The sequence below is a fragment of the Oncorhynchus keta genome, chromosome 8 (assembly GCF_023373465.1).
Source record: "Oncorhynchus keta strain PuntledgeMale-10-30-2019 chromosome 8, Oket_V2, whole genome shotgun sequence".
Lineage (NCBI taxonomy): Eukaryota > Metazoa > Chordata > Actinopteri > Salmoniformes > Salmonidae > Oncorhynchus > Oncorhynchus keta.
This window is the reverse complement of record NC_068428.1, coordinates 22,737,102-22,762,688: the sequence shown is the minus strand read 5'-3', so window position 1 is coordinate 22,762,688 and position 25,587 is coordinate 22,737,102. Positions and strand designations below refer to the sequence as shown.

Here is a 25,587-nt window from a genome sequence, read left to right as displayed (position 1 = left end):
TATCATATGGATCAACCATCACTAATCAGATTGTTGGGGGCATTGGAGCTTAGAGCAGTGACAGAGCTGCTGACCAGCAGAGGGGGAGAGGAGATAGAATGATTGGCCAGGGAAACACACAGGCTTTATTTCATTTACACCACAGCAATGATGACTAGGCAGATTATAAAACATATAAAAGCATAGATAAAGGCATGCACACACACACCAAAATGTTGCAGGTAGAGCCTCTTCAAAAAGACTACTGACAACCCTGAACTGATGCAAGGCAGAAAAGGCAGATAGAAACAGAAATGCAGAAGAAGGGAGGGATTCACAGTAGTAACTAAATGAGAAAAAACAAACACCACACAGCAGCTCCATCTAGTGGTACAATATCATCACAGTGACAGACAGACAGACAGACAGACAGACACTGAAAGACTAGACTAATCTAGCAGAGTGTGTTTAACAGACAGACTGTCTGTCTTTATAAGGTACAGGAAAGTAAGGGTGAGGTGAGGTTCTGAGAAGACATACAGACACTGATACAGACAGACAGACAGACAGACAGACAGACAGACAGACAGACAGACAGACAGACAGACAGACAGACAGACAGACAGACAGACAGACAGACAGACAGACAGACAGACAGACAGACAGACAGACAGACAGACAGACAGACAGACAGACAGACAGACAGACAGACAGACAGACAGACAGACATGGACAATGAACAGGAAACCAGTGTTCTTACATAGGATAAGTAATCCTTCTCACCCCCCCCTAAAAGATTTAGATGCACTATTGTAAAGTGGCTGTTCCACTGGATGTCATAAGGTGAATGCACCAATTTGTAAGTCGCTCTGGATAAGAGCGTCTGCTAAATGACTTAAATGTAATGTAAATGTACATTGTCAAAGGATCTGATTAGCTTGTAAAGACACACAAACAAGCAGACTGAACAGTAACAAATATAGAGAGGAGTGAAATGATGGATAAAGGTCAAATACCATATGGAAGTAGGGTCAGTGTGTGCCCTGCCAAAGCCACAGCAGATAGCCGGGTTCACAGAGCCATTAACAGAGGTTATCATTTCCATATGGAAGCCACACTGACAACACTAATACCACAGCCAAACACCAAACCCACACACGCAATGCAGGCAGGCCAAAAGGCTCTTAACACAGGCACATCTGACTGTGTACTTAACCCCTCCCTCTGTTCCCATTCTAAACCATGTAAGTACAGAACAAACACATATACAGTTTCATCAACACAGAGGGGTGTTGGGAAAACACATACTCTCTCCCTCGGTCATATAGCTACATATCTGGGAGATACACAATTACTCTCTCTGCGTGCATTAGATTCAACATTTTCACATGCCCAGCGGGGGGGTATAGAGTGATGCGGACAGTGGACACACATACATTAGTGGTAGCATCAGCACAATAGGGGTCGCTTGGACCAACACACAGACACATTAGCAGCCTTGCCTTTGACAGAACTAACTAAACAGTGGGGGGGTTCAAACTGACACAGTGACCGGCACACACCACACACACACACACACACACACACACACACACACACACACACACACACACACACACACACACACACACACACACACACACACACACACACACACACACACACACACACACACACACACACACACACACTGAGTCAGTCAGGGTTCAGTACTGTATGGGTAGTGTATGGGTAGATAACCCCCCGGCCCAACATGCAGTGCGGCCGGTCTTTCTCAGCCCACTGGTTCTGAATGGGGATTATGGGTAGTCAGTCAGGAGGTGAGCGTGTGTGTGGTGTGTGTGTGTGTGTGACTACACTTCCCAGACAATTCTGTTGATGTGGGAAGAGTTCATCCACTGTGTGTGTGTGTGTGTGTGTGTAAGCACACTTGCGTGGGCCCGTGTGTGCCTTTGTGTGTGCTTGTACAGGGGGATATTACGGAAGGTTCAGAGAAAATGGTTTCCAGGGAGACCCAGGGGGGCTACATGTGGGGAGAGTGGGAAAACACCTGCATGCTGTGTTCTGTTTGTCTGAAGAATCATCATGTTGGAGTCAGCTATTGTCTAAGGAGCTCAGGCTAACAAAACTCATCCATTGTCTACAGGAGGACTATGGAAAACTCCATCCATTGTCTACAGGAGGACTATTGAAAAAAACAAAAAAGAAATATATTGTCTACAAGAGGACCATGGAAAACTTAGCCATTGTCTCAAACCAACTGTAGCGAACAGAACTCGTCCATTATCTAGAACTCCTGCTTGTCAACAGAACTCATTCGTAGTCTACAGGACTCATCCATAGTGAGAACTTGTTCTACAGAACTCAGGAGTCATCCATTGTCTTTGGAACTTCACCTCCGTAGTCTAACCTATTTTCTGTAGCATCTTAAATGGTGAACTGAAAGTGAATAAGCTAAATAAAAACGAAGTCAAAGCTTATCAACACGTCGGGTCACTAATAGCTCTAAAACTCATCCCTCATCCTCTAAAACTCATCCCTCCTCCTCTAAAACTCATCCCTCTAATAACTCTAGTAGCTCTAAAACTCAGATCAGACTGGCCTGGTCCTCCATACAGGCTGTGATGAGGGTGTTAAATGCTATCACAGGTTATACATAGGTCTGGACCCAGCCACTAACATGGAGAGACAACACCTGACCCCCAGCTATCCCAAGAGTGTATGGAACTCACAGACACATTGCTTAAATTCACACTCACATACACACTCTCACGTAAAACATGACCATCCCCAAATGTGTTACTTTATATCAATGAGCAAACTTGTGCACATGCTCATCATTACACACACCCACACACCTCCATAACACATGTTTGCTACACACGCCTGAGATTCACAATGGACAACAAAGGGAGAAGTTGACAGACTTTACACTGTTTTAGCTTCACACTGTAATCAGTCACGGCATGAATCTCCATACATGACCATCTATCTCCTGCTCTACACCTAACCCACTGCCATCAACTTCTACACAGACAACTCAGTTACAGCAGAGTCAATAAACCCAAAACAACAGTTGTATCATGAAGTACAGTGCCTTCAGAAAATATTCATACCTCTTGACTTACTGCACATTTTGTTGTGTTACAGCCTAAATTCAAAACTGGTTAAAAAAAAATGTCCTCACCCATTTATACACAATTCCGCATAATGACAAAGTGAAAACATGGTTTTAGATTTTTTTGCAAAATGTATTTAAAATGAAATATGAAAAATGCTGTGTTGATTTGCCACAAACATAACACTTTGTATTCAGGACATAAAGTGAATTTCTTTGCTACATGTTGCAGTTGAACTTTAGTGCCTTATTGCATACAGGATGCATATTTAGGAACATTTTTATTCTGTACAGGCTTCCTTATTTCCACTCTGTCATTTAGGTTAGTATTGTGGAGTAACTACAATGTTGTAGATCCATCCTCAGTTTTCTCCAATCACAACCATTACACACTGTGTAACTGTTATAAAGTCACCATTGGCCTCATGGTAAAATCCTTGAGTGGTTTCCTTCCTCTCCGGCAACTGGGTTAGGAATTACACCTGCATCTTTGCAGTAACTGGGTGCATTGATTAGAGGTCGACCGATTGTGATTTTTCAACGCCGATACTGATTATTGGAGGACCAAAAAAAGCCGATACCGATCAATCGGACGATTTTTTTAATATTTTATTTGTAATAATGACAATTACAACAATACTGAATGAACACTTATTTTAATATAATATAATACATCAATAAAAATCCTCAAATTTTTAGCCTCAAATAAATAATCAAACATGTTCAATTTAGTTTAAATAATGCAAAAACAAAGTGTTGGAGAAGTAAACGTGCAATATGTGCCATGTAAAACAGCTAACGTTTGAGTTCCTTGCTCAGAACATGAGAACATGAGACTTCAATATTCCAAGGTAAGAGGTTTTAGGTTGTAGTTAATATAGTATTTATAGGACTATTTCTCTCTATACCATTTGTATTTCTTATACCTTTGACTATTGGATGTTCTTATAGGCACTTTAGTATTGCCAGTGTAACAGTATAGCTTCCGTCCCTCTCCTCGCCCCTACCTGGGCTCGAACCCGGAACACATCGACAACAACCACACTCGAAGCAGCGTTACCCATCGCTCCACAAAAGCCGCGGCCCTTGCAGAGCAAGGGGAACAACTACTTCAAGTCTCAGAGCGAGTGACGTTTGAAACGCTATTAGCACGCACCCCGCTAACTAGCGAGCCATTTCACATCGGTTACACCAGCTATTAGGATGATAGTCTTGAAGTCATAAACAGTGCTGTGCTTGTGAAGAGCTGCTGGCAAAACACACGAAAGTGCTGTTTGAATGAATGCTTACAAGCCTGCTGGTGCCTACCATCGCTCAGTCAGACTGCTCTATCAAATCATAGACTTAATTATAACATAACACACAGAAATACGAGCCTTTGGTCATTAATATGGTCGAATCCGGAAACTATAATTTCAAAAACAAAACGTTTATTATTTCAGTGAAATACGGAGACGTTCGGTATTTTATCTAACGGATGGCATCCCTAAGTCTAAATATTCTTGTTACATTGCACAACCTTCAATGTTATGTCATAATTACGTAAAATTGTGGGAAATTAGTTCGCAATGAGCCAGGCGGCCCAAACTGTTGCATATACCCTGATTCTGCGTGCAATGAACGCAAGAAAAGTGACACAATTTCACCTGGTTAATATTGCCTGCTAACCTGGATTTATTTGAGCTAAATATGCAGGTTTAAAAATATATACTTCTGTGTATTGATTTTAAGAAAGGCATTGGTGTTGATGGTTAGGTACAGTCGTCCAACGATTGTTTTTCGCAAATGCGCTTCTGTTAAATCATCCCCCAGCGTTGCATTGATTATATGCAACGCAGGACACGCTAGATAAACTAGTAATATCATCAACCATGTGCAGTTATAACTAGTGATTATGATTGATTGATAGTTTAAAAAAATATAAGATAAGTTTAATGCTAGCTAGCAACTTACCTTGGCTTCTTATTGCATTCGCGTAACAGGCAGTCTCTCGTGGAGTGCAACGAGAGGCAGGTGGTTATAGCGTTGGACGAGTTAACTGTAAGGTTGCAAGATTGAATCCCCCGAGCTGACAAGGTGAAAATCTGTCGTTCTGCCCCTGAACAAGGCAGTTCCTAGGCCGTCATTGAAAATAAGAACGTTTTCTTAACTGATTTTGTTGGTGGTTTTTTGTTGTTGAATTTTACCCCTTTTTCTACCCAATTTTGTGGAATCCAATTGTTTTAGTAGCTACTATATTGTCTCATCGCTACAACTCCCGTACGGCTCGGGAGAGACGAAGGTTGAAAGTCATGCGTCCTCCGATACACAACCCAAACAAGCCGCACTGCTTCTTAACACAGAGCCATCCAACCCGGAAGCACCAATGTGTCGGAGGAAACACCGTGCCCCTGGCAACCTTGGTTAGCGCGCACTGCGCCAGGCCCGCCACAGGAGTCGCTGGTGCGCGAAGAGACAAGAATATCCCTGCCGGCCAAACCCTCCCTAACCCGGACGACACTAGGCCAATTGTGCGTCGCCCCACGGACCTCCCGGTCGCGGCCGGTTATGACAGAACCTGGGCGCGAATCCAGAGTCTCTGGTGGCACAGCTGGGGCTGCAGTACAGCACCCTTAACCACTGCGCCACCCGGGAGGCCCGTTCTTAACTGACTTGCCTAGTTAAATAAAGGTATAAAACGATCGTCAAAATAATAAAATGTTTTTTTTTTTTTTTTTTTTTTTAAATCGGCAAAACCGTTGCCCAAAAATAGAGATTTCCGATTGTCATGAAAACTTGAAATCGGCCATTCCGATCAATCGGTCGACCTCTAGTATTGATACACCATTCAAAGTGTAGTTAATAGCTTCACCATGCTCAAATGGATATTCAATGTCTGCTGTTTTTTAACCCATCTACCAATAGGTGCCCTTGTTTGCAAGGGATTGGGAAACCCTCCCTGGTCTTTGTGATGGAATCTGTGTTTGACATTCACTGCTCGACTGAGGGACTCTACAGAGAATTGTATGTGTGGGGTACAGAGATGAGGTAGTCATTCAAATATCACGTTAAACACCAATACTGCACACAGAGCCAGTCCATGCAACTTATTATGCAAATGTTTACTCCTGAACTTATTTAGGCTTGCCATAACAAAGAGGTTGAACACTAGTGGTTAGAGCGTTGGGGCAGTAACCGGAAGGTTGCTGAATCGAATCTCCGAGCTGACAAAGAAAAAAAAAAAACTGTCGTTCTGCCGCTGAGCAAGGCAGTAACCCACTGTTCCACGAAGGCATGGATGTCGATTAAGGCAGCCCCCCCTGCTTCAGAGGGGATGGGTTAAAGGCGGAAGACACGTTTCAGTTGAATACATTTAGTTGGACAACTGACTAGGCATCCACCTTTCCTTTCCCTTATTGACTGAAGAGATTTTAGCTCATACATTTGAATTAATTTGTAAAAATGTAGTGTCCAAAACATATGACCACCTGATATTTCTATGACATAGACTGACCAGGTGAATCCAGGTGAAAGTTATGATCCCTTATTGATGTCACTTGTTAAATCCACTTCAAATCAGTGTAGATGAAGGGGAAGAGACAAAAAAAAGGATGTTTAAGCCTTGAGACATGGATTGTGTATGTGTGCTATTCAGAGGGTGAATGGGCAAGACAAAGGATTGAAGTGCCTATGAACGGGGTATAGTAGTAAGTGCCAGGCGCACTGGTTTGTGTCAAAAACTGCAATGCTGCTGGGTTTTTCATGCTCAACAGTTTCCCTTGTGCATCAAGAATGGTCCACCACCCAAAGGACATCCAGCCAACTTGACAAAACTGTGGGAAGTATTGGAGTCAACATCGGTCAGCATTCTTGTAGAACGCTTGACACCTTGTAGAGTGCATGCCCTGATGAATTGAGTCTGTTCTGAAGGCAAAAGGGGGATGCCACTCAATATTAGGAAGGTGTTCTTAATGTTTTGTACACTCAGTGTGTGTCTAAGCTGTGACCACTAATACAACGGGCTAACCATAGTAGCATAAAACTAGGGATGCACTGATATGACATTTTTGGCTGATATCAATATCCAATATTTTCATGCCGAAATACACGACACCAATATTTAAAATTTAAACATTATCGTTAAATAGTTGAAACACACACACACACACACACAAAGTTAATTTTGTTGGCATTTACATTTGTCCCCATTACCAGCAAAATACAATCAAAACCTATTTCTTTCACTTACTTGCTGTGCTGTTTCGTTGTTCATTTGTTCAGTCGTTTCATTTTCAACCAGGATTTCATCATACATGTCAAGCAGTGGTTTTAGCTCTGTCTGTCCATGGCCTCTTGGGTCGTGGGTCCTCTTCCTCGGTGCTCACTGTCACTGTGTCCGTTTCCATCTTATCCAGCTGTGTATGTAACATTTCACGTAAACCCTGTTTCTTGTCTGCATTGAAGTAGCGGTCCTTGTACATAGCATCGACCATGGTGGCGACACAGTAAGAGGCTCAGACAGAATGTCACCGAATCTCTTGTTCACAGTCGAGTACTTTTGTAAGTTTTAACCCCACGGTCTGTGTCGGCAGTTGTTGATCAGGAGTTTCAATGCCATGACAGAGGGTATCACATCTGCTGCAGATGCAGTTGTTGAGCTTATTTCTCGAGTGAGTTGTTGGAATGGAGCTAGGAGTGTGTTCATGTCAATGAGAGTCCACTGGTTTGTACCGACTGTTGCAGGTAACTCAGTCAGCTGTGTACACGCCAAGCACTCGTTTTTGTTCCAGCAGGCTCTCCATGTAAAAAGTACTGTTCCATCTGGTGGAAAGGTCTTGCTTTCGTTTGCACTCCAAACTGCTCCTGTAGTATTTCTTGCAGGCGTCTGTATGCTAGCTGTGAGTGTTTAACATGACGCACTATCTTCCTACCTGTTGCCACTGTGTCAGATATGCTGCGTTGGGCCAAAACGCCTTCGTTCGCAGCCAGTTGCAGCATGTGTGCCATGTATGGCAAAGACTGTCATCGCTGGTCCAAATGTCAGTCGAGAAGCTAATAGCAGGTAGCTCATGGATGTGCCGTTCAACAAGTGTGTAACTCCGGTAGGGCAACATCTGAAAAATAGCGCCTACTTGGTAGTGTGTACCGGGGCTCGAAGTTCTCGACCAGTCGGCGAAAGCTAACATCATCCATTTTGGCGTAAATGGATTTTGGCTTTGAGTTATCTCGCTGAAATTCTCTTACTCTTTCAAATGACTGCTCGACTTGAACTTGTTACATTTTTGGAATTGTGTGCTTAGTTTTTTTTCTGCTTTTGTTCTAAGTAGTCGCTGAAAGTCTGGGGGTGAAGCACTTTCGAATGAGTAATTATGTTTGTGGTATTGAAAGATTTCACTTTCTCTCCTCTGGAAATAATAGCAGCACAAACGTTGCATATGGCCTTTTTGTTATGTTCCTTTGAAACTTCAAAATAGATCGACACAGCAGACATTGTGGACTAGGTTAGGAATGCTGTGTTGCACGTGTAGTGCTGTATTTTTCGTGGCGTCATTACGTCATACAGGTTTGCACGTCAGCTTTGACATTGGTTTTGCACATCGGCGTTAAACTATACATAGAGCCGATGTCCAAGTTGCCATTTTTAGCTAATACCGGCCAATTCCGTTATGCTTACCAATATATCTTGCCTCCCTACATAAAACACATCTTAACTATTCCCTGCCTACATAATAGCCACTAGACAGCTTAACCCACATGGCAGAAGGGGCAGAGGAGAGATTTCCTGTATTTCCTTTACTGTACTGGGAACATCTGCCCTCTCTTTGCGCTCACCAGACCGTCACATCAGCAGGATCAATGAAACATCACCCAAACAAAGTAAAATAGACAGATTTAATAAGAAGACAAGGCAACTAAAAACACAACACCAAGCACATAGCAGTTCCCTTGGTGAGAAGAGAGCAATATGGTCTAAGTTTCACTTGTTGTCCAAGCCTGGACAGAGCCGCCAAAATAATTTGCCTTCAGTACCGTCTGGATTGGAACATCGGGTGACATCTTAGTTCTACAAGAAAGATTAGATTCACTTTACAAGGCAGACATGTTGCATACTCAACCTGGAGCTTCTGGATTACTCGCTGTAAATGCTCAATTCTAAGATACAACAGCCTGATGGGGTCTAACATAAAACCCATCAACTCCTTGGCCAGCAGTCCATTCCACTAACCTCTACACAACCACCATATTACATTTGTACGAGACATGGTAGGTAATGTGATAAATACAGACTTATGAAGCCAACCATTCCCCATAACATGCCAAGAGCTTACAGTAAATTAAAGAGCTGGGATTTACCGTGGTACTGAGGGGTAAAGTCAAGTTAGGATAGACATTTTAACTAACATTACCAGCCTTACTCCTGCTCCGGGGTGGAAAGATATAGGGCGACTGCCCAAAACACCCCTCATCTTCAATCTGGCAACCCATATGGCTCTAACCTGGCAACCCAAATGGCTCTGAACATTCACCAACTGTGTAGAGCAGAGACCAGGCTTTGTGGAATCTATCTCTGACTACATCGATTCGCACAATTATGAAACGCCCACCATGTATCTATGTTTGTCCTTTGTAGTTGTGTGCCTTTCTTTGTTTTCTGAAATCCCCACTTTTTCAATAAATCAAATACAACCACCGACTGTTCCCTTGTTGAGATTTAATTGGCACATTTACACTGAGTTGCCATCTTAGAGCAACAGCAATGAGCAAACAGTCAGTGGTGCAATTTGATTAAAGTTTATTGAAAAAGTATGGATTTTAGGAAACAAAGGCACACAACTACAGAGGACAAACATATGTAAAAGTTGAGCATTTCATGATTTCCATTTTTTTAAAAGTATTGACCATGGGTGAATCGATGTAGTCGGAACTAAATTCCACAATGCCTGGTCTAAGCTCCATGCCATTGGGAAAGGTCATCAGAAACTTCCTTGACCATGTAGAAGATTTTAGTGCGCTACCTCAAACCCAGACTGGTGGGGCCAGTCCAAGTAGACGAGGAAGAGCTGCCGGGTGATGTGGAATAGATCATCAGTACAGTGCTACTGATAATGTCTGGTTTGCTGTCATAATGTAAAGTACATTGGGGTTCTGTGACAGACTGTTTAAGAGTACTTCACATTCTAAATCAAAGCAAGATTAGATGATGGTGACCTCATTGCCACCTCGGCCAATCACAGCTTCTTCAGATACAGAGGTGGCAGACGCTGCGATCCCGGAACATTTAAATGTTTGGAACATGTGCCACAGGAGGTGCCAATGAGGTGCTTAGTGTGTGCCAACCGAGGTGCCACTAGTTTGCCAGTGTGACCAGTTTTTCCATGACCCAGTGCCTAATGCCAATCAAATCAATGCCTGCGCATGTCTGCTCTGCCCCTGGCTATGGCAGTGTGTTTGTAAAAGAGAAAACAATAAAGACATTTGACAAAAAAAAAAAAGAGTGGGAGAGGGAGAAAGATAATACAAGAGACATCAATTAGAGAATGAGACCGAGGTATATAAAAAACACTGAATGAAGGAGAGAGAGAGAAAGACTGATCTATAGAGAATAGCAGAGAGCTGTGAGTGTAGAGCTTTTCTGTTGTCCTTTCTGTTGCTGCTCTGCCCTGCCCGGCTGAGCCCAGCGCTGCCTGGCCAACACATGGCGCCACTCTGCAGCACAGGACAGCACTACAGCAACTGCTGCCCTCCCTCCCTGGCAGCTGCCAATGTGAAAGAGGAACACACTCCACACGGCACTTAAAATACCCTCCATTCTACTTTACTCAGACATATTGAACACACATATGCTGACCACACACACAACACATTCCATAGTAGACAGCGCTGAAACGTTCTTTCAAGTTTAAACAGACACACTAGACAGATGTTCACATAAAATTCTAACAACGGATCAAAGCAACACTTTTACTAGATTACAACTTGAATCTACTCAACTTCTCTTCCTCACTTCCCTCAATATAGGAAGAGATGGAGAAAGAGTATGACAGAGAAAGAGAGAAGGAAAGAAAGTAAACTCCCTACAGTATAAAGGAAAACAAAGGAAGACATGTGGAGAAGAAACAACTGTGACCGAAAGGAGAGAAGTTTTCCGTCCGGGAAAAGAGATGGGGTTAAACCTTCCCTTTGTCTCCGAACCGAACTCGGATGGAAAATCCGAACCGAACTCGGATGGAAAAGTTCCACACTCAGATTGCGTGAAGTTAATCTTCCGCTCCACACACACGATTGGTCCTACCTTTCAGACAGAACATGGCTTTTCCTTAAGTTCCACAGACATCCAGAGGTGTTGAATGAAGTGGTCAGACCCAGTCCTTGAGCTACTCCCTACTTTTCTGTCCTCTCTTTTTCTTTCTTTAACCCCTTCTTTCCCTCCCTCTCTCTCCCTCACTCTGCACTCCTCTGTCAACGTGCTTACACACAGACCCACGGACCCAGACACTCACACACACTCTTCTCTCTCTCGCCCCATCTCTCTCTCTCTCCCTGACACACACACAGACTCACAGTGGCAGCCAGCCAACGCATGCACCGCAGCAAACTGCTTTACAAACCCCACTCTCCCCTTCCCATCGCTCTCCCCCTCTTCCACACTGACAATCCACCTCTCTCTACCCCTCCCCCTAACTGAAAAAGTAGGCAGATAGAAGCTCTGCCTCACTCACAGCTCCAACTATCCCACCCCCCTTTTATCACACACATTTAAGCCCATTTAAAGCACACAGTGTTATGTGTGTACTTGTTTGGCATTTTACTGCACTGTTAGGAGCTAGTAACACAAGCATTTATTTCACTGCACCCGCTATAACATTTTCTAAACTATGTATGCGACAAACCCACTTTGGACACACAAACACACACACACACACACACACACACACACCAGTTATTCACGCACACACACACACACACATACACACGCACAACCATTGGGGTTGGCTGGGGTGTGTGATTGTTCTGAAGTTGGTCCGTCAGCAGTTGGCAGGGGGCCCGGCTCGAGCCTGCCCATTGTGCTGTGATCAAACATAATCGCTTAATCCCCCCAACTCAACTGTTTGTTATCAAAACCAGCCACGTCCACTGACGCATCCAGGGACCTCAGCGCTCAGAGCCGGACGGACAGAGTACAGCCTGGCCACACGAGCAATAGAGACAGTACTTACTGACTCACTGATTGACCGTGGTCACATGACCGTCTCAAAATCCTGGGATTCAACTAGTTTCCTTTCATATTGACAGTTAATATTAGCCTGAGTGTGTAAGATGTGTCCCAAGTATACCCAATAGCCTAGGGTTATTCAAATTCTCTGACACAATATTTTGTCTGAACATAGTGTGGTATTGTGATACTGTACAAATTCATGACCATGTTAGTTTGTCAATGACTGATTCCATTTTCTGGCTGTGTTCCTCAGGAGGTCTAGTAGAGAGGCTGAGGGTTCACCTTTGACAGCTACTGTACCTTGGTGTGCTGTGACAAAACGTCCCCAGCTGGCTGTGGCATGTGAAAGCTGATCGGAGGAATGCCACACACTCTCCCCCTTCAGAGGAAGGGGACTGAGTGGTGTATATCATGAGGCATAGTGGACATAACAGTAAACATCGTTAGGACACCAAACATCCACACTTGCATCCTCACCGAGACTAAACAACCATCCATTCTCTAGCTGGGACCCTAGAAGCTGAATATGCACCCTTGGGATGGACCCACCCTTGGGACCCAGTAAAAATGTCCAATAAACCCTAAACAGCCAGGAACAAAGATGAAAACAGAAACATAGTGTATGAATCATGGAGTGTCACTGTCGGTTAAAACAGAGTTTGCCTGTGGACTAAAACGCTGACTGGACAAGACATTGATTTCCAATGAGAACCTCTAATGGCCTTCTCTTAGACGGGTGAACCCATTAGCTGCTGTCTCTAACATGGTGGAGAGATATAGCTTGTTATGCGAGCTAAGAGCTCCACAACACTATTCACAATTAATTAGTCAAGTCTGTTGGGAGAAATAACCAGATGCAGACATAATCCCCTTTTTTTGGTATTAAAACTAGTTTAAATGCTAATTTTCTATCTTAAATGCTAATGTCACTCAACAATGAGTTTGCGCCAACCACAATGGTAGAGAAGCACAATGGATCCTCCTAGAATCAGAATAGTTGAGAAGGTTTTGTGGGCATGCTTTGTGGAATGGTTTGTCACACCCAGAGGGGGATTTGGGGAAGAGGAGAAATCAATGACTAAAAGCCCAAAGCACTGTGCTCACATCACGACAATGTCAAAATGTTGTGTCCTATTTTGTAAAGAAGTGTGTGTGTGTGTGTGTGTGTGTGTGTGCTCACACAGAAAATGTCACATGAGATTTGTCCTGTGAGAAAAATGTCCTGTGTCGTGTGTCAATCCCACGGTGGTGCAGGTTGCATGTTGTGATACGTCTGCCAGTACCAGGTGCTGTCCATTACTGTCTGATTAGCGTGTGTGAGAGGGCTCTTCTGCATGAGCGAGTGTGTGAAATGAGAATTCCACAAAAAACACAACCCTGAAAATAACCCACCGCTACAAATACACAAAATTGGAACAGACCAACAAACACACCAGTACAAATGTAACACGAATGAGACACAATATTCCAAAATGGAAACTGAAAAGGGGACTGCTCAAACCTTCAAAATTGCATCCTCCTTGAAAGTGATCACTGATCTGACATGGCTGAATGGGGGAAAGGCAGTAGGTTTGGAGGTGTGGAAATCTCTTTTCTAATCCAATCATGTACAGATCAGTGGTTCACTAAAGGAATGGAGGAAGCAAGAATGCATTAAAGACAGTCCAACAGCCTATATTTCTAGCTGATCGTCACAACATCTAACTGTGGTCATTTCCATGTAAAAGGATCCGTGAGCAGCAACATGGGAAGTTCATAGGAGCATGCCAAATTGGGTGTCAAATGAAAGCTAAGAGTATATATATATTTTTTTTATAATTAAGGCATTTCATTTTTTTTTGGACCATTTTCCATCCTAAAAATGAAGAATAAGTAAAGGCTTTGATTTCTGGATAAACAGATGGAAAAGGGGTCTTAGAAAACATCTACCAGAAAATATCAGAAATACATCAAAACATCAACGTTGAAGTAAAGACCACTGGGAACTAAAATCAACACTTATATTCAGTGTCTAATAAATGTTTCTGCCTCCTGTATAAGAAACATTGCCTTGTGCCTTGACATTTCATTACCAAACACCTACACATCTTTAAGATATTTTCTGATTTCTCGCCCTCATAAGGGAGGATCATGACAGTTCACAGAGCAGACAAGTAAAGGTAGACCTATCAATTTATTTATACATTTTGTTTACGAATTATTAAGTGATTCAAACGTTAAATCCCGTTACCAAATCGGTAACGAAATTTCAGAAAAATCGGTAAATGGAATTTCCGCAATTGAACTGGTTACATAGAAATCATAGTAGTTACAAACCACAGTTGGGTTCACAAGTTTGGAGAGCACAGTACAGCAAAGTAGTATAGAGTTCAGCACAATACAGTATAGTACACAGAGCACACTAGAGTTGAGAACATTATAATGTATTGTACTCTGTACTCTACTCAGGAGGCTGCTGAGGGATCATAATAAAAATGGCTGGAATTGAGTAAATCAAATGGAATCAAACATGTGTTTGATGTATTTGATATGATTCCACCTATTCATCTCCAGCCATTACCATGAGCCCGTCCTCCCCAATTAAGGTGCCACCAATTTCCTGTGACTCTTTATACTGTGACTCTACTATACTTTACTTTGAGGTCCAAATTTGTGAAACAAAGACATCTACTATTTGTTCAGATTTGGTCCTGTCCGTACCAACCAAATGGTGTCTTGTTTGGGGGCAGAGCTCATTAAATTAATAGTCAGTGTGTAGAATAATACGCAAATATGCAAAGGAGGATATTGTACATTTCTACTTTTGTGTTCCTATTTAGGATACAGCACCATGAAGAGAATGACCTTCATATCCATCATGACGCATTTCTGTGCAGTACAGATCAGGAATGACATTCATTTACCGCAATTCTGTTGTCGGGTGTAAATCCACTTCACTTACTGTAGTTCAATAACCAAAATAGATTTTTTCAAAGTCTGTCACGTCATAGCTGACACACCATTATTTCTGCAGACATCGTTGCATCTTAATTCTGAGTTTTGGAAAACATGGACACAAAACTGAGATTTTCCCAAAATTCTCTTACCAAACGTTGCGCATCTGCACAGTTCTTCCAGTAAATGTGTTTTTGTACAATTTTCTGTGTAAATTGTTAAAAGTAGTCCTTGTGTATAGAGTTGTACGATTTGTTCAACTTTGAAATCAATGTTTTTTTGTTTGGCAGCGCAATTCCGTTACTGTGGAATTGCCACTCTTCCGTTACTGTGGAATTGCCACTCTTCCGTTACTGTGGAGTTGCCCCTCTTCCAATGGCCCTGTATAACCAACAATAATTACCATGTCCCTATCTCAAACGTCTGTATTGTACTGTACCAGAAAGCACATTCACAGATAAAACGTACAGTGTAGTATTTCTGTAGGGAACAATGTGAAATGGTAACGATAATACACACAGATAAGAGATGAGCTAGTAAGTAAAGTAAGTAGCCTTGCACGAGGCTTAGCTGGGCTAGCTGTAGCTGACATTTAGCTGCTTAGCTGATATAGCGCTCTAGTTAGTAACATAACTTGTCACACAAAGAGACAGAGTACCTGGCATTGGTATGATTTATCTGAACAGTTCTCTCTTGAAATTGTCATTTTATCTCAAAGAGGCTAACCTAGATAAATAAAGATTAAATCAAGAGAATTAATAGATAATCATAGAGGATTTATCATCTCAGTAAACCTGAATAAACCCACATAATGTCATCCATGTTCGTATATCAGATCAGACGTTCTGTCTTTACAGGCAGGTATGATCCTCTGAGACCTACAGACGTGGGATCTTCATTTGACCACCCTGTTGCAGGAGAATTTGTAGTATATTTGAGGTTTAAAAAGGCTTCTTTTGTTATTTTCCATATTATGTCTATCTCTGAGAAGCTACCGAAGAAAGGGTGGAAAATAGCCCATGTCAATATATGTAGCATTAGAAATAAGGTTAATAAAATCAATAACTTGTTAATATCAGATAACATTCATATATTAGCCAATTCTGAGTCTCAGTTAGATAATTCATTTGATGATACAGCAGTAGCAATACAAGGATATAACATTAATAGAAGAGACAGGAATTCTTATGGGGAAGATATTTATACATACAGTTCCTTCAGAAAGTATTCATACCCCTTGACCTTTTCTACATTTTGTTAGGTTACAGCTTTGTTCTAAAATGTATTAAAAATAGTTTTTTTCTCCTCATCAATCTACACACAATACCCCATAATGACAAAACAAACAGGTTTTTAGAAATGTTTGCAAATGTATTAAAAATAACAAAACAGAAATATATTATTTGCATAAATATTCAGACACTTTGCTATGAAAGTCGAAACTGAGCTCCAGTGCATCCTGTTTCCATTGATCATCCTTGAGATTGTTTTTTAGAAATGTATGCTAATTTATTAAGAATAAAAAAACAGAATTATCACATTTACATAAGTATTCAGACCCATTACTCAAAACTTTGTTGAAGCACCTTTGGCAGTGATTACAGCCTCAAGTCTTCTTTGCTATGACGCTACATGCTTGGCACACCTGTATTTGGGGAGTTTCTCCCAATCTTCTCTGCAGATCCTTTCAAGCTCTGTCAGGTTGGATGGGGAGCATTGTTACACAGCTATTTTCAGGTCTCTCCAGAGATGTTAGATCGGGTTGAAGTCCGGGCTCTGGCTGGGCCACTCAAGGACATTCAGAGACTTGTCCCAAAGCCACTCCTGCATTGTCTTGGCTGTGTGCTTATGGTCATTGTCCTGTTGGAATGCAACACTTCGCCCCAGTCTGAATTCCTGAGTGCTCTGTAGCAGGTTTTCATCAAGAATCTCTCTGTACTTTGCTCCATTCATCTTTGCCTCGATCCTGACTCGTCTCCCAGTTCCTGCCGCTGAAAAACATCCCCACAGCACGATGCTGCCACCACAATGCTTCATTGTAGGGATGGTGCTAGGTTTCCTCCAGACATTATGCTTGGCATTCAGGCCAAAGAGTTGAATCATAGTACCAGTCTTGGTTTCTTCAGACCAGAGAATCTTGTTTATAATGGCCTGAGAGTCTTTAGGTGCCTTTTGGCAAACTTCAAGCGGGCTGTCATGTGCTTTTTACTGAGGAGTGGCTTCCATCTGGCCACTCTACCATAAAGGCTCATAAAGGAGTGCTTCAGAGATAGTTGTCCTTCTGGAAGGTTCTCCCATCTCAACAGAAGAACTCCTTAGCTCTGTCAGAATGACCATCGGGTTCTTGGTCACCTCCCTGACAAAGGCCTTTCTCTTCACCCCCGATTGCTCAGTTTGACCGGGTGGCCAGCTCTAAGAAGAGTCTGATGGTTCCAAACTTCTTAAATGTCAGAATGATGGAAGTTACTGTGTTCTTGGGGTCCTTCAATGCTGCATAAATTCTTTGGTACCCTTCCCCAGATCTGTGCCTCAACACAATCCTGTCTCAGAGCTCTACGGAAAATTCCTTCAACCTCATTGCTTGGTTTTTGCTCTGACATGCACTGTCAACTATGAAACATTATATAGACAGGTGTGTGCCTTTCCAAATCATGTCCAATCAATTGAATTCACCACAGGTGAACTCCAATCAAGTTGTAGAAACATCTCAAGGATGCACTGGAGCTCAATTTCGAGTCTCATAGAAAAGGGTCTGAATACTTATGTAAATAATATATTTGTTTTTTTATTTTGAATACATTTGCGATAATTTCTAAAAACCTGTTTTCGCTTTGTCATTATCGGATTGCTGAGGATTTGTATTTATTTCATCCATTTTAGAACACTTTTAACGTAACAAAATGTGGAAAAAGTCAAGGGATCTGAATACTTTGCGATGGCACTAATTTATATACATATATTAGAGGTCGACCGATTATGATTTTTCAACGCCGATACCGATACCGATTATTGGAGGACAGAAAAGGCCGATACCGATTCATTCAGACAGATTTGTATTTATTTATTTGTAATAATGACAATTACAATACTGAATTAACACTTATTTTAACTTAATATAATACATCAATAAATTTACCCTCAAGTAAATAATGAAACATGTTCAATTTGGTTTAAATAATGCAAAAACAAAGTGTTGGAGAAGAAAGTGCAATATGTGCTATGTAAGAAAGCTAATGTTTCAGTTCCTTGCTCAGAACATGAGAACATATGAAAGCTGGTGGTTCCTTTTAACATGAGTTTTCAATATTCCCAGGTAAGAAGTTTTAGGTTGTAGTTATTATAGGAATTATAGGACTATTTCCCTCTATACCATTTGTATTTCATTAACATTTGACTATTGGATGTTCTTATAGGCACTTTAGTATTGCCAGTGTAACAGTATAGCTTCCGTCCCTCTCCTCGCTGCTCCCTGGGCTCGAACCAGCAACACAACGACAACAGCCACCATCGAAGCAGTGTTACCCATGCAGAGCAAGGGGAACAGCTACGAGAAGGCTCAGAGCGAGTGGCGTTTGAAACGCTATTAGCGCGTGCTAACTAGCTAGCCTTTTCACTTCGGTTAATCCAGCCTCATCTCGGGAGTTGATAGGCTTGAAGTCATAAACAGCGCAATGCTTGATGCACAACGAAGAGCTGCTGGCAAAACGCATGAAAGTGCTGTTTGAATTAATGTTTACGCTCCTGCTTCTGCCGACCACCGCTCAGTCAGATACTTAGATACTTGTATGCTTGTATGATCAGTTAGATTATATGCAACGCAGGACACGCTAGATAATATCTAGTAATATCATCAACCATATGTCGTTAACTAGTGATTATGATTGATTGTTTTTTATAAGATAAGTTTAATGCTAGCTAGCAACTTACCTTGGCTTACTGCATTCGCGTAACAGGCAGTCTCCTTGTGGAGTGCAACGAGAGAGAGGCAGGTCGTTATTGCGTTGGACTAGTTAACTGTAAGGTGGCAAGATTAGATCCCCTGAACGAGGCAGTTAACCCACCGTTCATAGGCCGTCATTGAAAATAAGTATGTGTTCTTAACTGACTAACAATAACAAGTGTTATTAAAGAGCTGTGGTTGCAGGTTCACCTGCTCATATAAAGCCTGTGCTTTTGGGGTGTTGCTATAGTGCTAACAGTCGGTATCTAAATAATGTGTGTGAAATGCTTGTATGTGACGTAAACAGAGAGGTCTACTTTCTTGGGGACCTGGATATTGACTGTTTTTATCAAGCTGTCCACTCAAGTGGAAGCTTCTACCTGTAACCAGTGCCTGTAATCTGGCTCAGGTTATTAATCAACCTACCAGGGTGTTTACAAACACGACAGGAACAAGATCATCCACATGTATCGTACACATTTTTTACTAATACTTGTAGAACTTTTCTCGAAAGCTGTATCTGTACCCATTGGATGCAGTGATCACAATATAGTGGTTATATCTAGGAGAGCCAAAGTTCCAAAAGATGGCTCAAATATTTGTTGGTCTGATGTGATTAATAAGGAGCATCTAAATGCTCCACTTGATGAATTTATGAAATTGCTTCTTCCAATTATTGATAAACATGGGCCTGTTAAGAAACTGACTATTAGAACTGTTAAGACTCCATGGATTGATCAGGAATTGAAAAACTGTATGGCTGAAAGAGATGGGGCAAAAGGAGAGTCTAATAAGTCTGGCTGCACACCTCTGGCTGATGTACTGCAAATTGAGAAATGATATGACTAAACTCAACAAAAATAAGAAGAAACTGTATTATGAAGCCTAGATCAGTAACATAAAGAATTATGGAAATTATTGTTAGAAAGACAAATTGAACCATCTTTCCTCAAATCAGATGGCTTATACATCACAAATCCATCTGGCAAAGTGGGCAAACGTAGGCAGGAAATGCCAATAACAAACAGTGAGACATCGTATTCATGGTAAAAAAAAATGTGTGGCCTCTCAAGTGGCGCAGTGGTCTAAGGCACTGCATCGCAGTTGCTGGCCGTGCCACTAGAGATCCTGGTTCAAGTCCAGGCACTGTTGCAGCCCATGGGACAGCGCACAATCGACCCAGCATTGTCTTGGTTAGAGGAGGGTTTGGCCGGCAGGGATGTCCTTGTCCCATCGCGCTCTAGTGACTCCTATGGCTTGTCGTGTGCATGCACACCGACACGGTCGCCAGGTGTACGGTGTTTCCTCTGCTTCCAGGTTAAGCGGGCAGTGCTTAAAAATGTAATTTTGGAACTTTAGTATGGAAGAGGTGGGAAAACTATTGACAAATATTGACAAAACTCCTAGTATTGATCACTTAGATGGAAAGCTACTGAGAATGGTAGCTGACTCTATAGCCACTCCTATCTTTAATCTGAGTCTAGGGGAAGGTGGTTGTCCTCAGGCCTGGAGGGAACCCAAGTAATCCGCTACCCAAGATTGGTACAGCGGCATTAACTGGTTCTAACAGCAGACCCATAAGCTTGCTAACAGGTCTTAGCAAACAAGTTAAAAACAATTGTGTTTGACCAAATACAATTATATCTCTCTGAAACGGACAGACTTTCAGCATGCTTATAGAGAAGGGCACTCAACATGTAATGCACTGACACAAATGAAGTTTGGTTGAAAGAAATTGATAATAAGAAGAGTGGGAGCTATATTGTTATATTTCACTGCAGCCTTTGATATTTTTGACCAGAACCTGTTGTTGAGAAAACATGTTTTTATAGCTTTTCAACCTCTGCCATATCGTGGATTCAAAGCCATTTATCTAATAGAACAGAGGGTTTTCTTTAATGGAAGCTTCTCTAATGCCAAACATCTTGGGCGTGGTGTACCGCAGGGCAGCTCTCTAGGACCTCTGCTCTTTTCTATTTTTACCAATGACCTGCCACTGGCATTAAATAAACACTGTGTGTCCATGTATGCCGATGACTCAACCATATATGTGTCAGCAACCACAGCTAATGAAGTCACGGAAATCCTTAACAAGGAGTTGCTGTCTGTTTTGGAATGGGTGGCCAGTAATAAACATCTCTAAAGCTAAGAGCATTGTATTTGGTACAAACAATTCCTTAAGTCCTAGACCACAGCTGAATCTGGTAATGAATGGTGTGGCTGTTGAACAAGTTGAGGAGAGTAAATTACTTGGTGTTACCTTAGATTGTAAACGGTCAAGGTCAAAACATATAGATTCAATGTTAATAAATATTGGGAGAGGTCTGTCCATAAAAAAAGAGATGCCCTGCTTTTTTGACACCACACTCTAAAAAGCAAGTCCTGCAGGCTCGAGTTTTGTCTTATCTTGATTACTGTCCAGTCATGTGGTCAAGTGTGGCAAAGAAAGACCTAGTTAAGCTGCAGCTGGCCCAGAACAGAGCGGCATGTCTTGCTCTTCATTGCAATCAGAGGGCTAATATAAATACTATCTTTGCCAGTCTCTCTTGGCTGACTGCATCACTTATGTTTTGTAATAAATGTGTTTGCATAGTCAACTTACACACAGCTCTGACACACACACTTACCCCACCAGACATGCCACCAGGGGTCTTTTCACAGTCCCAAATCCAGAACAAATTCAAGAAAGCGTACAGTATTATATAGTCATTATTGCATGGAACTCTCATATTAACTCATATAACTCTCATATCGCTCAAATGAACAGCAAATCTGGCTTTAAAAAAAACAGATAAAGCAACACCTCACAGCATAATGCCTCTCTCCTATTTGACCTAGATATTTGTGAGTGTATGTATTGATATGTAGGCTGTGTGTGTCATTTTTAAATGTATGTAGTTCTGTCCTTGAGCAGTTCTTGTCTATTAATGTTCTGTATTATGTCATGTTTCATGTTTTGTGTGTACCCCAGGAAATTTTGCAATAGCTAATGGGGATCCTAATAAAATACCAAATACCAAACATAAGCCTATTCCCCTATCCCCTTTATCACAATGTTGATGATCCTCTTTCAGGTCCGAGTCATAGCGTCCATGGATACATCCCATAATACCAAGATAAGAGGATGCCAGGAAGCAGACAATAAGATGTGGAGTTATGATTATGAAAAGGTGCCCTGTTATGTAAGTTGAGTGTAATTCTACCAAATAGCTCAGGGGAAAGCTTCAGTTTGGTTCAAATGGGAGTAACGCTCTTAAATGACAGATAACAGTTGAGCCATCATGGTCTGTGGGAGCTTAGGGCTTTGAAATGTCACATAGGACCGATCCAGGAACTGCTGGAGAGGTTAAAAGGAGGTTAAAACTGAGAGGGTTGACTTACCTGAATATGATCCCCAGTCAGTCATCATTATCAGCACAGAGAAGAGGCAGAAAGAGAGAGAGAGAGAAAGGTCGTTAAAGACCATGTATACTCAGCCAGCATCAGTAATATAATACAATACGGCATATGACAGCCCCGTTATAATTTAGTCAGAAGAGGAAAGCCTTATCAAATTGCACTGTGACTGTGTGTGTGTGTGTGTGTGTGTGTGTTTGGTCCTAGGTCTCGAGCCACAGTGGCAGATGGCACATGTCTATCTCTTAATGACAGCTCAGTCTTGTAACATCAGAGCTAGGCCAGGAGTAGTGGGCCAATGTTGTCTCACTATTGCTGAGTTCTGTTAATCTGGAATTACAGGACAACTGGGCTTGGGCCACAGACCCCAAAATGTGTGTGTACTGTATGTGTGTGTGTACATGTACTGTATGTGTGTGTGTACATGTACTGTATGTGTGTGTACATGTACTGTATGTGTACATGTACTGTATGTGTGTGTGTGTACATGTACTGTATGTGTGTGTGTGTACATGTACTGTATGTGTGTGTGTGTACATGTACTGTATGTGTGTGCGCGCACATGTGCTTGTCTTTCCAAAACCAAAAGACAATTATGAGGGCATCATTACAAGCCTCTCAGGAGTTACAGCAGATCACTCCAACATAGAATATGAACCTAAATACCTTTCATATCCCACTAATAACCGTTCATAACATGGTAGGACCCAATTCTGGTTTGGCATGTTTATTTGGGTTAATGTGCTGTGCTATCCCAAATCACCGTTCATTCAGATTGGTAAACCCAAACATTGACACGCTTGCAAATCCCATATTAGACTTGCGGCTAACATGGTACTGTAAAACCCATATTACGATTTACATAGAAAACTCATATTACTAAAAGGGAAAGGAGATTTGACTGGCTAACATGGAGAAGCTATGGGACTGGTCTAGTCTTTATTCTGGCTTGGTCCCTCCCAGGATGATGCACCAGACAGATATTGGCTTTTGGAACCTGAGTGTTCAATTCTTCTGTACAAGATTCCTCTCTACTGTCAGGTCCTTGAGTGGTTCATTAGTGAAGTCCAGTAAAGCAAGTTGGTATTCAATGTAAATGATTGAGGTGATTGGTTTGTCCATGTCCAGTGAAAGTGGGAACATAGTGGTTATGGGAGTGATAAGGACAGATAAGAGATGAGCTGAAAGTGTATGGGACAACACTATCCGCTCACTGTCGCCACCTACACGCCACTGGCATAATGACACTTGGTCATTTCTATCCTATTTGGAAAAACAGCTGCCTTAGTGCTCTCAACCTATGTTAAAGTAAGAAAGTATGTGCAAAACATTAGGCCATGTGTTATAATGTGTAACAATAAAAACTAATAGCATAGATAAGATATCTACATAATGTGTCCTGGATATAGCTAGGCTCCTTTCATTATTCTGAGTTTTAGTTCATTCAACCTTCCCTAGTGCATCCAATGACAACAAGGGTGTGTCTCTCTGGCTCTGATTGGCTGAGTGAGTTCACAATAGGGAGATCACACGGAACAGCACCAGAACTCTCCGCTCCGCTGTCTGCACCGCCTCCTACCACTGCCATGGCAACCAAGGAAAACATCCAACAGATCACCGGTGGCAACCGCACTGTAATTGCTGCTTTGCAAACAGCAGCCCAGAGCCAGTCATTAGGAGCTATATATACACACACACAGGCCCGGTGCGTGGCAGCCTATAGGGCTTTAACTGGTCTGGCAGGGAAGCTGGAGTCACTGCCAGATGTTATTTATAAGTACACTTATTCTGACTGAAAAATATTGTTTTTGTTTTTTTTCTGTCGAGATGAGCTTTTAAAGGGATAGTGCGAGATTGTGGCAATTAAGCCACTTTTCGACCAACGTAGAGTCAGATGGAACTCATGGATACCATTTTTATGTCTCTGAATTAGAGGTCGACCGATTAATCGGAATGGACGATTAATTAGGGCCGATTTCAAGTTTTCATAACAATCGGAAATCGGTATTTTTGGGCGCCGATTTGCCAATTTATTTTTCTATACACCTTTATTTAACCTTTAACTAGGCAAGTCAGTTAAGAACACATTCTTATTTTCAATGACGGCCTAGGAACGGTGGGTTATCTGCCTCGTTCAGGGGCAGAACGACAGATTTTCACCTTGTCAGCACGGGGGATCCAATCTTGCCACCTTACAGTTAACTAGTCTAACGCAATAACGACCTGCCTCTCTCTCGTTGCACTCCACAAGGAGACTGCCTGTTACGCGAATGCAGTAAGCCAAGGTAAGTTGCTAGCTAGCATTAAACTTATCTTATAAAAAACAATCATAATCACTAGTTAACTACACATGGTTGATGATATTACTAGATATTATCAGGCATGTCCTGCGTTGCACATAATCTGTCTGAGCATACAAGCAGACAAGTATCTGACTGAGCGGTGGTCGGCAGAAGCAGGCACGTAAACATTCATTCAAACAGCACTTTCGTGCATTTTTCCAGCAGCTCTTCGTTGTGCATCAAGCATTGCGCTGTTTATGACTTCAAGCCTATCAACTCCCAAGATGAGGCTGGTTTAACCGAAGTGAAATGGCTAGCTAGCCAGCACGTGCTAACTAGAGGGACGGAAGCTATACTGTTACACTGGCAATAATAAAGTGCCTATAAGAACATCTAATAGTCAAAGGTTAATGAAATACAAATGGTATAGAGGGAAACAGTCCTATAATTCCTATAATAACTACAACCTAAAACTTCTTACCTGGGAATATTGAAGACTCATTTTAAAAGGAACATTTCATATGTTCTCATGTTCTGAGCAAGGAACTGAAACGTTAGCTTTCTTACATATTGCACTTTTACTTTCTTCTCCAACACTTTGTTTTTGCATTATTTAAACCAAATTGAACACGTTTCATTATTTACTTGAGGCTAAATTGATTTTATTGATGTATTATATTAAGTTAAAATAAGTGTTGATTCAGTATTGTTGTAATTGTCATTATTACAAAAAAAAAAGTCA

At 41.8% G+C, this 25,587-nt stretch overlaps 1 protein-coding gene across 5 annotated transcripts in view; it reads right to left on the bottom strand.

Annotated features, from left to right (window-relative positions):
• nhsl1b (NHS-like 1b) overlaps nt 1-25,587 on the bottom strand; it is a 181,843-nt gene that overhangs the window by 69,069 nt on the left and 87,187 nt on the right. The window contains exon 1 of one of the 5 annotated variants that reach the window (XM_052523855.1): nt 11,370-11,629. The exons of the other annotated variants lie outside the window; for them this stretch is intronic. Coding sequence (XP_052379815.1) covers nt 11,370-11,385 — 16 coding nt within the window. The 5' untranslated portion in view covers nt 11,386-11,629. Of the gene's footprint in view, nt 1-11,369; nt 11,630-25,587 lie in introns of those variants that run through there. 5 annotated transcript variants of the gene reach the window in all.